General features: G+C 44.5%; 1 protein-coding gene across 2 annotated transcripts in view; it reads left to right on the top strand.

Moving 5' to 3' along the window:
* The window catches only part of fam184aa (family with sequence similarity 184 member Aa), a 57820-nt gene that overhangs the window by 25222 nt on the left and 15209 nt on the right, over window positions 1-17389 (top strand). For both annotated transcript variants that reach the window (XM_072689002.1, XM_072689001.1), the window contains exons 11-13: window positions 1665-1877; window positions 7529-7682; window positions 11806-11933. In XM_072689002.1, coding sequence (XP_072545103.1) covers window positions 1665-1877; window positions 7529-7682; window positions 11806-11933 — 495 coding nt within the window. The remainder of the gene's footprint in view (window positions 1-1664; window positions 1878-7528; window positions 7683-11805; window positions 11934-17389) is intronic.

Below are 17389 nucleotides of genomic sequence, written 5' to 3'. Positions count from 1 at the left end.
TGGGTCAGGAGTGTACTGTAGATGTGATGGTGGGTCAGGAGTGTACTGCAGATGTGATGGTGGGTCAGGAGCGTAATGTAGATATGATGGTGGATCAGGAGTGTACTGTAGATGTGATGGTGGGTCAGGAGTGTACTGCAGATGTGATGGTGGGTCAGGAGCGTACTGTAGATGTGATGGTGGGTCAGGAGCGTACCGTAGATATGATGGTGGATCAGGAGCGTACTGTAGATATGATGGTGGATCAGGAGTGTACTGTAGATGTGATGGTGGGTCAGTCAGGAGTGTACTGTAGATGTGATGGTGGGTCAGGAGTGTACTGCAGATGTGATGGTGGGTCAGGAGCGTACTGTAGATGTGATGGTGTGCCTGTAACGCTGCTGCTGCTACTGCACTATGGAGGTTTGGTGGTGGAGCTGCAGGAGGAGAACCTCTCTCCAGAACTGCTGCTGTGTAACACTGCAGAACCCATAGAGTCATATTAGTGTAAAATCCTGTAGTGTTACTCTACCACCTCTACAGCCCACATGCTGCTCCACCTTCAGATCAAGCTTGTGGAACTCTCAGCTTGTCCAGAAATGTATGTGTAAAGCACATCCTTTAGAATTATCTCAAAGCACAAATTTCATTTCCCGACTGTAGGGGGAGCCCAGGAGCAGGAAATTCTGATTTTTTGAAGGTTCTTGAAGGTGATGGAAGGTTCTGAAGCAGGAGAAATGGACAAGCTTAAGAATCTGAGACTCTTTGACCAGAACCAGACTGTGAGGTTCTAGATAGACAACTGGCTCAGAACATCTCTAAAACATCAGGCATGTCTTGTGGGGTGTTCCTGGTATGCAGTGGTCATTACCTACCAGAAAAGCACCCCAATACTCATTGATCTGCTGCTAACATTAGTCTGGGTGGCAGAGACCACAGACAGGGTGCCTTTAGAGGTCTTGTGGAGTCCGTGGCTCAAATGGTCAGATCACAAGGGGGTCTGTCAATACTCAGTATTAGGCAGGTGGTGCTAATGTTATGGCTGATTATTGTGTATCGTAATATACTGATTGGATTGCCAGGTTCCTGCCAATCCTCGAAGTCATCCCTGATTTACTTGATTATGGGGTGTCTGACTGTGCATGACTCACTGTTATCTAGAACGTGGACACACTTCAGGCTTCAAGGAGCTTTCTACTGTTTTAGCTCTGCATTTTAGCGCATGTTTATAAACAACAGTGAGTCATACAGTGTCAGAAACCACATAATCGAGCCTGTTAGAGATTACAGAACACCTCCACACGCTCTGAGAAGAGTGTGTGCTGGTCATTTAGCATCATAATTCTCATTATCATTAATATCATAGATTATTATTGCAGATCCAGTGCGAGAACCTTTAGGAGACAAATATGACGGAATATGTCTTGGCTGATCAGCAGCAGTTTGGAAACTGAATAAATGAGATTTTCTTGCTGAATTATTGCATCTCAGCCCTCAACCCCATTCTCTGCTGCAGACTGAGGTGGATCCAGCACCGCCTGTTTATCTCTCTGCTCCAAGCCATCCATGTTTTACCTCCTTTCCGCCTCACTGTGGGACTGATCTGCTGAGCGCTGTGCGGGTCTTCAGGCACTGTTTCATATATGTATGTGTGTGTGTGTGTGTGTGTGTGTATGTGTCTACAGATCTCTCTGCTGAAGCAGAGTCTGGAGCTGCAGCTCTCTCAGTCCCAGGCTGCGCTCAAGCAGCTGCAGGCTCAGTTCGCTCAGGAGCGCGAGCACCTGGCCCAGGAGCTGCAGGAGGTGGCCATGGAGCACCAGCGCAGAGAGCACCACCTACAGGAAGCCCACTGCTGCACCTTGCAGGACATGGAGGACGCGCGTCAGCTTGAGCTCAGGGTACATTCACACACTCACGCTCGTACGCAAGACCTCTACACACGCTGTGGGACCCCTGATCAATCCCAGCTCCTTCTGAGGTGTTTTTACTCCAGGAGAAGTTCATTATCACAGTGTCATTTTTACATTGTATTATATTTGATGCATATTTCTGGAGACTTTAAATATTTATAGAAATCAATTATCTTAAATAATTATTATATTCGATATATACTGTAGCTCTGGAAAATATTAAGACCACTTAAACACACTCAAACTTTTTTTATTAAATCTGCGTCAGTCGTTGTATTCCAGGCGTTTCATCAAACAGAGCTGAGTTCGCTGAATCTGCAGACTATGAACGGCATAAAGTCCCAACAGCAATGTGAAATACTAGTGGAGAGCCGGCCGAGACATGAGAGCTGTGATCGGTCAGTCGAGATTATTTCACCATAGTGATTTCTGAATGCTCTCAGAGGTCAGATATTAGTCCTGTGTTTAAATCTGAATAATAACTTCTTATAATGATTATAATCATTTCTTTGCATTATTTGAGCAGCTGTTTTTGAGCAGTTGTCATTTCTGCAAAATAAATAAATAAATAAATGCTCTGAATAGCAAATATTTCCATTTGGAATTTAGGGGAAATGTTGTCCATAGGTGAAATACAATGAAATACAACGCAAATGTTAATTTCCCTAAAAAAAAAACACTACCTATAAATATTCAAACCAGAAAAACTGATCATGTAGGGTGGTCTCTTAATTTTTTCCAGAGTTGTATATATATATATATATATATATATAGAGAGAGAGAGAGAGAGAGAGACCACCCTACATTTTTTCTGGTTTCACTATTTATATAAAACACCAATAATATATAAAAAAAATACAATCAACCTGTCTATCCATTAACTAAATCCACCAGAAAAATACATATAGTTTATTAAGTTTAAAATTACTTGATGCATATTTTTTTAGACTTTAATTATTTGAAGAAATCAATTATCTTAAATAATTATACAGATACAGATTTCTTAGTTTCAAATTCATTTAGAACAATTTTAAAGGCAACTCAGAATATAAGGGGTTAAATTAATTACATTAAATGTATATATTATCATTATTATTATTTACTATAATAATAATAATAATAATAATAATGAGTAATTTGATGGTGCATGCTTTAAACACTCACACATGTTCAAATATGCAAATTAATTGTCAGCCTTGATTTAATTCCAGATTGCGTGGCTCTGGCTCATATACAGCATTCAGCTCAGACATACAGTATCAGCGTAGCAGCAGATTTTGGCGGACCAGTTCAGGCTCAGTGTTCACCTAGTCCTCGAGCTAGTGGAGCTCAGTGTGGGTATAATGAGAGGGGGATGACTGGGAGGATCAGAGTGTGCCGTATCAGTCTGTATGTGTGTGTTCAGGTTGTGGTCGCTGTTTCTGACCAGAACACTGAATGGGCTGCAAACATTTGGACAACTCTAGCCAACTCCTTCATTAGTGGTCAGTGTCTCAATAGTAGGCTGATAATATGTGGTTAGTAGTGGTCCTGGGTTAGGGTCCTTCCATTGATGGAGATGCTTCTGTGCTGCTGTGTTCCCCTCACTGGCTTTCTGCAGCCCCCTACATTACATTCTAAACCCTGGTGCTAAACCCGAGCCCACCAAGCCCACCTACGTGAAAGCAGTGGTCAAAACCTGATGCTTACTTGAGTCCTTCGAGCTTCAGGTCAAGCCAAGCCGTCCCTCAGATTCAGAACTCGTATCTGTCCTGGAGCTCAGGTGGTATTACACAGTCCTCTTGGGAGCCTGAACAGCTGAGACCCCCCTCACTGCCCTCAAAGAACAAATATAAGACTCAGCTCTGGCTCTAAATTAGTGATTGTGTTTATAATATTAGATTTTTCTGCATTCATCAGCACCGGCCCCTGTTTCCTAACATCTAAAGTAGCTCAAGGCTATCTTTAGACTGCAGCCTACTTACACTAGGTAGGGTAGATATGCTTTCTGAGCTCTTTTCTAAGCCGCTCTAGATACACTATACTTGTATGTCCAAATATTTGTGGACGCCCCTTCTAATGAATGCATTCAGCTACTTAAATTCACACCCATCGCTGAAACAGATGTGCAGATGCACACACTTGCAGCTCGTCTAGTCCCTGTAGTGAGATTCACTGCCAATAGAATAGGACTCTCTGGAGCAGATGAACATCATGTACCTATTGGCACCATGCTGCATAATGCCAGGCGTGAGTGGGCTATAGAGGGGTACAATGGTGATGGTGGTGGAGCTCCATCTAGTAGTTTTGAATGGGATGAATTAGGGCCAATGAGGTGGTGATTATCATCCATTGTTGCTGAATGCAATCAAATCCTCACAGCAGTGCTACTCCAAATTTTGGTTGAAAGCCTCATCCTTGGACAGTAGAGACAGTTACTCCAACAGAAGCTGGATCAACCCTTGATTTCAGAAGAAACGATGTAGAATGATCAGGTGTCCCAATACTTTTGTCAATTTCATGTACGCGTTAATAACCTTTTAAAGGTTGTAAAGAAGTTTTTCTATGGCATCACTCGGCAAGAACGTTTCACACCAACCTGCTCTGAACGATGTTTACATCCTAACCACTGAATTATGCAGGAATTTTGAAAGATTGGTGGAATTGTCCTTCAAGAGCAACAAGATGCTTGAGTGGCCTACATGCCATGTAGATAGATATACTGCAGCAAACCTGAGGCTGAGGAACTCGTCCCTACCCCCTTCCACCCCTTTCACTGTCACCATCTGGACGATCCCTCCACCTCACTGCCTGACTGCTCTACGAGCCGTGTGTGAATCGCTGCCGTGTGTGAGGCTCGCAGCTTTCCGGTAAATGACCCTCGTTTATAAGAGAGTCTTCTCTGCTGCCTGCTGCTCAGCACAGTAAGAGGCAGAGAGGAGGATTCTCACTCCAGCGCTGTACTGAAAGAGGGAAAATGACTCAAATTTGACCTCATTTGTCCAATTGATTTGTCCGGTAATGGAGGCTTGTGGGCGATTTTGGACTCTCCATGCTAAATGCTCCTCCCAAGCTTTGTGGCACTGTATGCTTTCTGAGGAGATGGGTAGCTAAAGGTTGAACGTCATGGGCGTGAATATGCTCCAGGGTGTCGGGATCCATCAGGCTGAAGGTACCAATTAAACTGCTTTGGGGTTTTTTTGGATAAAAATAAATGGATTATTTTTATAATATTATTATAATTATCAATAATTCTGATTATAAATAAGTGTGCTAATAATCTCTTTTTTATAAAAAAAAAAATGCAGGTGATTAAGTATTTATATTCCACTGCTATGTAAATATTAAACATATTTTAATGTTATTTATTATATTTTATATAAAATAATATAAACAAAAATAACAAAATAAATAAAAAAATAATATATTATATATTTTTTACTTATTTCTTTATTTATTATTTATATTATTTTAAACTTAAATTTGTCCTAATTTTTATTTTTTGAGTTTTAGTCACTAGCTAGAACCCCCCTCCCCATCACATGGCGCTACCAGTGCTAGGAGGGTGAAAGCAAACATGACGCTCCACCACATCTTTCTAAACTGCTGCTGAGGCAACACCACCTACCTATGCTGAGTGATGGGGAAGAGGGAGGACCATCCAACCCACCCAGATAGAGAGAGACCCTCTGTGGGTATCCCGGACATGAAAAGCTGGCAAGCAATACATACACTATATGGACAAAAGTATTGGGACACTGACACGTTCCACCTACAGGAGCTTTTATGACTACATCCCATTCTAAACTCATAGGCATTAATAATATGAAGCTGGTCCTCCTTTGCTCTAAGCTCTAACAGCAGCAGAAGGTCTGGAGCTCTGCAGGCGTTGGAGGCTCTATGAGCTCAGCACTCGGCCCTGACCCCGCTCTGTAACTTGGTGTAACGTGGTGGCTGAGCTGCTCTCTGTGAGCTGTTCCTCCTAAACTCTTCCACTGTTCAATAATAACACCACTCACAGCTGATGGAGGAAGATCTAGGAGGGAAGGTCTAAATTTCACCAGCTGACTTGTTGTTGTTGGTGCAGCGGTGTCTCCTATTACATACAGAACCACGCTGGAGTTCAGTGAGCTCTTCAGAACCTCCTGTTCTTTCACTGATGTGTGTGAGAAAGGCCGACTGCAGGGCTAGAGGCTGGATTTTATACAGCTGTGGTGCAATGGGCCTGAATCAAACACCTGAATTCAGTGTGTCCAGATACTTTTGTCCATTCAGTGTATATAAATGTATGTATATGTAAACATTGTTCTGGCGATATTTGTACCTGTTGTATTGTATGAACGTTATTGACTCTCGGTTTGTGAGCCAGGACGGAGTGAGAGTAATTGACGACAGCCTTTGAAGCAGCGGCATTGCGCAGAGGCTAACAGGCTTTTTCTCATTTCCTCAACGCCAGCTCGGTGGCCGAGAGAGTTTTCTTTAAGCTGCTTTTGCCACGCTCCGGATTACCAATAAATAAATAAATAAACAAGACCCGTGGCTTTCATCTTTCCCCCAGCGCGTTAAACCTCGAATGTATTTGATGACACAGGCGCTGGAGGGCCTTTAGCTGTGGAACGGCTGCTTTGTGCTGAACTGTTGGAAGGCTATGCTTGTTTGAGATACAGCGGTGCAGGTGTGCAGCACAGGTTTACAGGTGGGCAATCTGGGTGCGGTTCAGCGTGACCCAAAAAGTCCCTTCTCACACGTAGTGGCATTTAAATTACACAGTATTGATCAACGGAAATAGAGGGAAGCACTCCTGCTGTTTGGGTTTAGAGCTGACATTTGCTTCTTGTAGCTGGTAGCACAAGGTAGGTGTTTCTAATAAAGTGGCCATTAAGTGAAAGCGCAGGATCAGGGTTCCTAATAAAGTGACCAGTGAGTGGATGCACAAGGTCAGGGTTTCTAATAAAGTGGCCAGTGAGTGGAAGCACAAGGTTAGTGTTTCTAATAAAGTGGCCAGTGAGTGGAAGCACAAGGTCAGGGTTTCTAATAAAGTGGCCAGTGAGTGGAAGCACAAGGTTAGTGTTTCTAATAAAGTGGCCAGTGAGTGGAAGCACAAGGTCAGGGTTTCTAATAAAGTGGCCAGTGAGTGGAAGCACAAGGTCAGGGTTTCTAATAAAGTGGCCAGTGAGTGGAGGCACAGGGTCAGGGTTTCTAATAAAGTGGCCAGTGAGTGGAAGCACAAGGTCAGGGTTTCTAATAAAGTGGCCAGTGAGTGGAGGCACAAGGTCAGGGTTTCTAATAAAGTGGCCAGTTAGTGGAAGCACAAGGTCAGGGTTTCTAATAAAGTGGCCAGTGAGTGGAAGCACAAGGTCAGGGTTTCTAATAAAGTGGCCAGTGAGTGGAAGCACAAGGTCAGGGTTTCTAATAAAGTGGCCAGTGAGTGGAAGCACAAGGTCAGGGTTTCTAATAAAGTGGCCAGTGAGTGGAAGCACAAGGTCAGGGTTTCTAATAAAGTGGCCAGTGAGTGGAAGCACAAGATAGAGACTTGTTATAAAGTGGTGTTGAGTGTGTAATATGTGTTTTTTCATACTGTGTGTATGTGTGTGTGTGTGTGTGTTTTTTGTGTATGTGTGTGTGTGTGTGTGTGTGTGTGTGTGTGTGTGTGTGTGTAGGAGCTGGAGGAGCGGCTGAAGCAGGAGCAGAGAGAAGAGCTACACGCTCTGAGAGAAGCTCACAGACAGACGCTGGAGATCCTTCAGCAGCAGTCTGACCAGGAGCTCCAGACTCTGCGGTTTGAGCTGGAGGACGAAGGCAAAGCCATGCTGGGTGAGCCCGAACTAACAGAACCTCAGGGAACCTCAGGGAACCTCGGGGAACCTCAGGGCCCCCATTGTAAATGTACACTGTAAAGTCCAATAACTATCTGCTGAACTTCGTCAGTTTTGCTCTCCTCTCCATGTGGAATGGGCGGTCCTTAAAGTGGGTCAGGTTTACGTCAGCATAACCCTGACCAGTCACATAGCTAACAAACCCTAGCGAGCTAAAGCTAATGCTAAAGCTTGACCTAGCGAGCTAAAGATTGCCCCGTGTGCCCCGTCATCTCTTAAGTTCGGAGCCTGTTGCTCCGGGAGTCAGCGGGAGTTCCCGGTGCAGCCCCGTAGCCAGGGAACCCGTATAACCCGTATCCGCTAACCCGTGTCCCGCCCCACAGCGCATAGCCAGCCACCGAAGCGGAGAATGGAAGAGGCGACCAGCGCCGGACAAGAGGAATGACAGGGCACATAGGTCAATATAGCTTGTGTATATATATATATATATATATATATATATATATATACACACACACATGGGCTGGTAACTCAGTTCCAGATATCAGAACCTTAGTAAACCCTGTAAGCCTGTCAGTCTCGCACATTCTTTAGAATATTAAGGTGTGAGGAGTGTGTTTTATTAGTGTTTTATTTATTCATTAGTATTATACACAAATTCTACAAATATATATTAAAACACATTCCCAGGGGCTTCAGGGCCCTTGCTTAAGGGGCCCGACAGTGGCAGCTCATTGGACCTGGGTATGAAACTAAATCTATAACCCAGTGCTCTAAAACCACCGAGCACCTACTTTCCCTTGTGCAGCACATTGCAATATGATCATATGGTCATATTAAAAACAGCACTCTCATATCTTGGCTCAAGTTGTTTTTGGCTCAATTATTGGTCCTACCAGTGTTGTAGAATACTGTGATATGCAGGTAAGCTCTCTAGACAATTACTGCATATCTAATTATGTGTTGTGAGCACCCTGACCAATCACTGATGATCTATTGGTGTTGTATTACATTGTGAGTTATATCATAATCAGAATATGTATCAACATAATCACAATTAGGGTCGCCAAGGGGTGGAAAATGTTTAAATAAATGATATAAATACATTTCCAGTAAATGACCGGTAACTTTCCATGGGAACTTTAGCTCGGGGTTTTGGAAATATTCCAAAATGTAAACTTTCCATGGAAACTTCGGATCATTTAAAGGAACTTTATCATACACTATCATCAATGTACTGTTTGTTTGTCAACAGCAGACACTAAATCAAAACAATACAAATAAATGAATAAGGCATAAACAGATAATTGTGGGAATTAATGGGAATAAAATGGAAATATTCAAAGCTAAAGGTAAGAAACTTACATATAGTTGGTAAATTAGCAGAATCTTGGCTAAAATAATTACACACTGCAGGGATATTGAGAAGACCACATCCCCTGCATTCACTCCATCACATGTCCAGCACATGTCCAGATGATTTCTAGACACCCGACATTCACCACTCAGCACACATTTGGACCAAAGGACGTCCTAAAGCCAGGTAATACTAAAGGCAGGATAACCATATTATCCCAAATTGGACAAGAGGAATGACAGGACACATAGGGCAATATAGCGTATATATATATATATATATGGGCTGGTGACATCACAACTGCAGCTCAAAGTAAAAAGCTAAGAAAACACAGTTTCTCTCAAAGTCTCTCAAGAGTGTGTTACCATGGTAACGTAAAAAAATTGTGTTTTATTTATTCATTAATATTATACACAAATTCTACAAATATATATTAAAACACGTTCCCAGGGGCTTTAGGGCCCTTGCTTAAGGGGCCCGACAGTGGCAGCTCATTGGACCTGGGTATGAAACTAAATCTATAACCCAGTGCTCTAAAACCACCGAGCACCTACTTTCCCTTGTGCAGCACATTGCAATATGATCATATGGTCATATTAAAAACAGCACTCTCATATCTTGAGTTGTTTTTTGGACATTTTTTTTTGGACAGTAAATTGGACATCTTAATGGTGAGGGTACGCTATGACCAGTCCTGCTCTAAAGCCCTTTAATTAACATTAGCAGTATTGTAATAAGCACAGTACTGGTAATGCTAATGATTGATAAATAATAAATTGATAAATAGACCAGTTATGCAATACTCCCCATATATTGCCACATTTATGCATGAACACCAGGTAAATTCATAGCCTTATTGATTCCGGTCTGGAGATTAGCGGTCAGTGAGAAATGCGGCCCCCGCTGACTGGTCCTGTCCTGACTGGTATTGTTGGTATGTGGGGCTGTATTAGAGAAAGTGAACCCGCCGTGTCCAGATGGTGTAGCTGGAGGCAGCACTGTGTGGAAATCATGAGCATAATCCATGAAGATTTATTCAGCTGCCATGTTCACTCTGATCAGCAAGCTGACTGGGCCAGACCCGCTGCAGCCCTCCCAATCTGGATTCACTCATGTTTATCCATGCTGTCAATAACAGCCAGGTTCCTGATTGGTCCAGTCATGTGGTCACTGATGTCTGGATTTGTCTGGATTATCAATGACACTTACATACACTCTACACATGGTTCTTTGAGCAGTGTCACTTTTGAAGGAGCCACTTTTGGTTCCGTCCTTGTACACAATATGGACAAAAGTATTGGGACACCTACTCATTCGTAGTTTCTTCAAGGCTGTTAAAAAGAGTCGATCCTGGTTTTGTTGGAGTAACTGTCTCTGCTGTCCAGGGAAGAACAAGGCCTTCTGCTAGATTTCGGAAGAGCATTGCTGTGAGGATTTGATTGCATTCAGCGACAAGAACTCTTTAACTCATTCCATGCAAACGTATTGGACGAACAGAGAACACAGTTCTTCCACTGCTCCACAGCTCAATGCTGGGGGGCTTTATACCCCTCTATAGCCCACGGCTGGCATTAGGAGGCATGGAGCCAGTAGGTTTATGTTCATTATCTGCTCCAGGGAGTCCTATTCTATTGGCAGTACTTCTCTACAGGGACTAGACCAGCTGTGTGTGTGCATTTGCACATCTTTGACAGCAAATGGTAGCTGAACGCATTCATTAGAAGGGGTGTCCACAAACTTTTGGACATACTGTGTTACAGTTTTGCACTATTTACCATCCACTTATCCAGCCATCTGTCCTAAGGAACAGCATCCCAGCAGCATGATGCTGCCACCCCCATGCTTCACAGCTGGGAGGGTGTTTGTTGAGGAATGGACAGTGTCAGCTGCTAGAACTTTGTCCAGAAAGAATCATATGAGCACCAGGCCTAATCCCGCATTGTAGCTGGGCCATTCTGATGCTTTTTGGCAAACTCAGTAAGAAGAATTTTCTGGTCCGCAGTTGGCCATCTCTAATCCAGCCGGCAGGGTTTCCACCCAGGGGTTCATCTTCATTAGGATGTTGGCAGGCAGAGGTTTGAATGGGGGCAATTGCAGATTGTAAAGCAGGAGTCTATTACAGTCTGGCACCAGACGGCCTATTCAGTGCCATTATGGGTCGTTTATGGGAATGTTTATAAATTCCACTGTCAGTCCTACACACTGAATAACTTACACTACATGTCCAAATGTTTGTGGACACGTCTTTTTTAATGAATGCATTCAGCTAATTTAAGTTGCGCCCATTGCTGACACAGATTTGCAAATACACTTGTCTAGTTCCTTAAGAGAAGTACTCTCCGGCACTCTCCGGAGCAGGTAAACATAAATCTATTGGCACCATACTCTGAGTGGAAATGGGGGGTATAAAGCCCCCCAATGTTGAGCTGTGGAGCAGTGGAAGAACTGTGCTCTCTGGAATGATGGATGGTGAAGCTCCATCTAGGAAGTTGAGGATGATGAGGTGGGTTGGTGATCATCATCCAGCATCCTGACCTTACTAACGCTCTTGTCGCTGAATGCAATCAAATCCTCACAGCAATCCTCTAGTAGAAACCCTAGAAACTCTGTTTAATACCTTTGATTACAGTGGGAATAATGAATGAACAGGTGTCCCAATACTTTTGTCCATGTAGTGAAAGATTGGCATGTATTTTAAAAATTGTTCCCTTGATGCTGTTTCTGTGTGTGTGTGTGTGTGTGTGTGTGTGTGTGTGCACTGTAGCCTCCCTGCGGTCTGAGCTGAACCACTTGCACGCCACAGCTATCGAGCACCTGAGACAGGTACACCTGCAGGAGAACACAGCAGCCAAGCGAGAGCTGGACAACACCTTGGATCGCTGTCAGCAGCATGTGAGTGTCCCACACTGGAGGGATGGATGGACATTCCCGTCAGAGCGGTTCTTCAGACCCTTGTGTTCTTTCAGCTTTCTGACTGGTCCACTATTGTGGTCAGTGACATGTCACTGGAGGGATAAGTGATGCCTTTACAGTGTCTTGGAAAGGTTTGCAGCCCCTATTAGAGCTCTGTTAAGCTTGGCTGTACTAGAAACACCTGCAGGGATGGAACGATGCAAGGCTTTATTAGAATATAACAGGGCAGTGGTGGTGGCTTAGTGGTCAGAATAGCTCCAGGCTATTGATGACAGGGTTGTGGGTTCCCGATACCCGGGCTCGGCTTGTGCAAGGCCCTCTCACCAGTGGCTGCCCACCACTCCGGGCATGTATGCTCACTGGTATCATTTACGGCATTTAGCTGACACTCTTATACAGAGCGACTTACATGGTTACTCATATTACAGAGGTGGGCCAAGGCAGTGTTAGGAGTCTTGCCCAAGGACTCTTATTGGTGTAGCATAGCATAGTCACCCAATCCTGGTCTCCTACATGGTGTAATAGTTTACTGGCAGCTAAACTATTGGTATGTCTGTTGCGACATACCAACCACTAGTATCGATGTGTGTGTGTTCACTTTACGGATGGGATAAAAGAGGAAGCCATATTCCATATATGTCCGCCACTAATGCTAAATATGTTTGTTTTTTCGTGTCAAAACAAGGAATATAAACAAAACGGGATGAGAGAGGGGAGCAGCAATCTAGTGGACAGAACTTCACGTGACAACTGAGGCAGGGCTGGGCAAAAATAATGAAAAATGGGAAACCGGGAGGACAACAGAGTTAAGAACCTGGGAAAAATAGGACCTGGTGGTAGGGAAAACCAAGGCGACTGAGCAGTGCTCCGAAGGGACACGGGACAAGCCGAGGTTGGGTGTAAAAGCTGGACAGGGCAGAGAGGGGAAACAAAACAGCAAGGGACAGCAAGGGAGAAGGAAACAAGGCGAGGCGAGGGGCAAGCAAACCTGAGGGTTTCCCTGGGAGCAGCCCATGGACCACACTGAATGCCGTGGTAGACAGGGCTAATTCACAGCTTAAGAGACCATTTACATTTACATTTAAGACTCTTATCCAGAGCGACTTACAAAAGTGCTTTGCTATTTACTTAAGAAAACCTCAGCTAGTTTGAATAGACTAATTATTCAAAGGTCCTCTAATCTTAGACTCTACTAAACACAAGACAATAAGGAGACCATAGTACTCTTCTCTTCGCCTGAGTACTCTTGAAGAGGAGGGTCTTCAGTCTGGGTTTGAGGACAGTGAGCGTTGGACTCTGCTGTTCGGACACCCAGGGGAAGTTCGTTCCACCACTTCGGTGCAGGACAGTAAAAAGTCTGGACGCTCGTCTTCCGTGGATCTTAAAGGATGGCGGGTCGAGCCGAGCCGTACTTGAAGCTGGAAGGGCTCTCGGTGCAGATCAGGCTTTTGACCATCGCCATCAAGTACGGAGGTGCTGGCTGGTCCAGTCTTGGCTTTGTAGACCAGGGTCAGGGGTCTGAATCTGATGAGCTGGTCAGCAGCTACAGGAAGCTACAGTGAAGAGAGAACACAGCAGTGGAGAGACATGGCTGAATTTAGGAACGTTGAAGACGACCCGACCCGCTGCGTTCTGGATAAGGTCACAGTCCCAGGTGCCGTGAACCATAGAAATGAGGGGAAGTCTTTATTTGGACCTCTGGGCGGAGGTTGTAGTTACGAGGTTCTGACAAATGCTAATTAATCATCTTGCCAAGTTTGGCCCCAACGTCCTCCCGTAGGTCTCTCTCTTTACAGAGTCTAGTGATGAATAAGAGCTAGCTAATTAGTCGCTACTGTTGAGCTCAGACACTTTATTTATGCTGAAATATGGATTAAATCTCATCACTATTAACTCTCATTCTCTTACACACACACACACACACACACAGCTGCTCCTCTCTTAGCTCTTAGCTTTATCCAGCCCAGTCACTAATCACCTATTTATCTCGTAATAAAGTTGGTTAAAGCTCCTGTGTTGGAGCTTCGTCATGTTCCAGGCTGAAGTTCTCTAAGCTAAACTGAGATACTGTAAGAAAAAACACCAGATTCCTCTAGACAGTTTATTAGGCACATTTAGTTGTTGTCCCGCCCAAAACTCAGGGACGTGTTACTGTAGGCTGAATGAGTAGGTTAAATTGCAGCAGGCTAAATGGGTGGTGCTAAATTACTGTAGGCTGAATGGGTGGTGCTAAACTGCTGTAGGCTGAATGGGTGGGGCTAAACTGCTGTAGGCTGAATGGGTGGGGCTAACCTGCTATAGGCTAAATGAGTAGGTTAAATTGCAGCAGGCTAAATGGGTGGGGCTAAACTGCTGTAGGCTAAATGGGTGGGGTTAAACTGCTGTAGGCTGAATAGGTGTGGGCTAATCTGCAGTAGGCTGAAAGGATGGGGCTAATCTGCTATAGGCTAAATGAGTAGGTTAAATTGCAGCAGGCTAAATAGGTGGGGCTAAACTGCTGTAGGCTGAATGGGTGGGGCTAATCTGCTGTAGGCTGAAAGGATGGGGCTAATCTGCTATAGACTAAATGAGTAGACTAAACTGCTGTAGGCTAAATGGGTGGGGCTAAACTGCAGTAGGCTGAATGGGTGGGGCTAAATTGCAGCAGGCTAAATGGGTGGGGCTAAACTGCTATAGGCTGAATGGGTGGGGCTAATCTGTAGTAGGCTGAACATGTGGGGCTAACCTGCTATAGACTAAATGAGTAGGCTAAACTGATATAGGCTGAATGGGTGGGGCTAACCTGCAGTAGGCTGAAAGGATGGGGCTAATCCTCCATAGGCTGAATGAGTAGGTTAAATTGCAGCAGGTTAAATGGGTGGGGCTAAACTGCTATAGGCTGAATGGGTGGGACTAAACAGTAATAGGCTGAATGGGTGGGGCTAACCTGCAGTAGGCTGAATGAGTAGGCTAAAACTGCTATAGGCTGAATGGGTGGGGCTAATTTGCTACAGGCTGAATGAGTAGGCTAAATGTGTGGGGCTAAACTGCTGGAGGCTGAGTGGGTGGAGCATGATACTGACTTGTGGCAGTGACCTGTCCTCACATAATGTGCAGTGCAGTGGCTTTCCACAGCCAGCACTAGACTACAGCAGTCACAACAGATCCGTATTGATGATCTGTTGGTTTACCAGGGCTTCTCCATCCTAATCCACCTGTTTAATGTTGTATTTGTGGGTGCCTGACTTTCCTTGAAGACATAACAGCCATCATTTATTCATTGTTTGGCAGAATATCTGGGTGCTGGTCGGGGGGAATCAGTTAAAAGCCTGCACTCGGAGGAAAGAATGCATTAAAAACTGCTGACGAGCGTCAAACTGCAACTTTCATCAGCGTCTCTGACCCTCAAACAGACGTCCTGCTTTAAAGGCCTGCTCTCAGCACTGTGTCCCTGCAGAAACCAGTTCAGCCAGGGACTCTTCTGTCTTACAGCTTAGTTAGGTTCAGTAGATTGGCACCATGAAGGTGGGCTTAACTTCTGAAGGTCAAATTGGTGGGGCTATACTGTTGTAGGTCACACTGGTGGGCTAAACTGCTGTAGGCTGAATGGGTGGGGCTAATCTGCTGTAGGCTGAATGGGTGGGGCTAACCTGCTGTAGGCTGAATGGGTGGGGCTAACCTGCTATAGGCTGAATGGGTGGGGCTAAACTGTTGTATGCTGAATTGGTGGGGCTAAACTGTTGTATTTTGGATGCGTGGGATAAATGGGTGGGGCTAAGCGACTGAATAGGTGGGGCTAATCTGCTGTAGAATGAATGGGTGGGGCTAAACTATTGTATGCTGAAAGGCTGGGGCTAATCTGCTATAGGCTTGATGGGTGGGGCTAAACTTCTGTAGGCTGAATGGGTGGGGCTGAACTACTGTAGGCTGAATGGGCGGGGCTAAACTGCTGTAGGCTGAATGGGTGGGGCTAAACTGTTGTATGCTGAATTGGTGGGGCTAAACTGTTGTATTTTGGATGCGTGGGATAAATGGGTGGGGCTAAGCGACTGAATAGGTGGGGCTAATCTGCTGTAGAATGAATGGGTGGGGCTAAACTATTGTATGCTGAAAGGCTGGGGCTAATCTGCTATAGGCTTGATGGGTGGGGCTAAACTTCTGTAGGCTGAATGGGTGGGGCTGAACTACTGTAGGCTGAATGGGCGGGGCTAAACTGCTGTAGGCTTGATGGGTGGGGCTGAACTACTGTAGGCTGAATGGGCGTATGGACTGGGGAGTGAATGGTACATCAAAGACTGATGGGAGAAATGGGGAATAGGGAGCTCAGTGATTGGATGAGCTCTTACAGAGGTGATGTTCAGCAGTGCGATTTTCTGCAGTCTGCCTTTATTTCCGCTGTGCTCTGGAGACTGAGACGAAGACCGAAAGAAGGAGAGGGAGATAGAGAGAGAGATATGAGGCTTCCTGGCTGGTTTTTATTAAAAACTGAAGCCAGCACCACGTTTCTGCTTTCTCACGGTGCAAAGGGCAGAAGGCCTGAGCAGTGCAGGACGGTTATAGCTCAGACAGAGATGAATTCACTCCAGGATAAGCTACACTTTACAGGAAAGTGAACGATCACAATGATGAATAAAGGATAAGAGAGAGTTCTGCTCAGACTTTTACTCTCTCTCTCTCTCTCTCTCTCTCTGTCTCTCTCTCGCACGCTCTCCCTGTAATATCACTCTCACTCAGACTGGATTTCTTTCCTCCTCTCATGTACTGCTCACTTTAGTTAATAATACAGCACAATGGTGTGCTTTTAATGTGACCTAGTTAAATATTTTGTAAGCCCCTGGGCCTGGCAGAAGCTCCACGCTGCCTTTTAAAAGGAGATTCTGCAACATTCCAGTGAAATCAGACGATTTGCGGTTCCGTTCAGATCTGAGCTCATATTGGACTCGCAGCCCTTCATTTCTAACAGCAGTGCAGGTTATGTTTAGACATATAGGTTCAGGATCCCAGACAGGGATGAAGCCTAGTCCTGAACTGTATCTTTCCTTTTAAATGGAAATCTCCTTTCAGCGTGCTGGTTGGTCTGGGACTGGGCTTAATCTCTGTCTGCAAAACCGAGTCAGTATAACGGTCTACACTCTCATACAGAACGAACACATTCATTTCATACTGGACACTGAATAATTCATATTAGATACTGAATAATTCATACTGAATGCTGAATAATTCATAGTAGATACTGAATAATTTTTTGTAGATACTGAATAATTCATACTGAATGCTGAATCATTTTTAGTAGATACTGAATAATTCATACTGAATGCTGAATAATTCATAGTAGATACTGAATACTTTTTAGTAGATACTGAATAATTCATGCTGGAGGCTGAATAATTTTTAGTAGATACCAAATAGTTTTTAGTAGATACTGAATACTTTTTAGTAGATACTGAATACTTCAT

The sequence above is a fragment of the Salminus brasiliensis genome, chromosome 10, assembly GCF_030463535.1.
Source record: "Salminus brasiliensis chromosome 10, fSalBra1.hap2, whole genome shotgun sequence".
NCBI classification, from domain to species: domain Eukaryota; kingdom Metazoa; phylum Chordata; class Actinopteri; order Characiformes; family Bryconidae; genus Salminus; species Salminus brasiliensis.
This window is presented reverse-complemented; position numbering and strand designations above follow the sequence as displayed.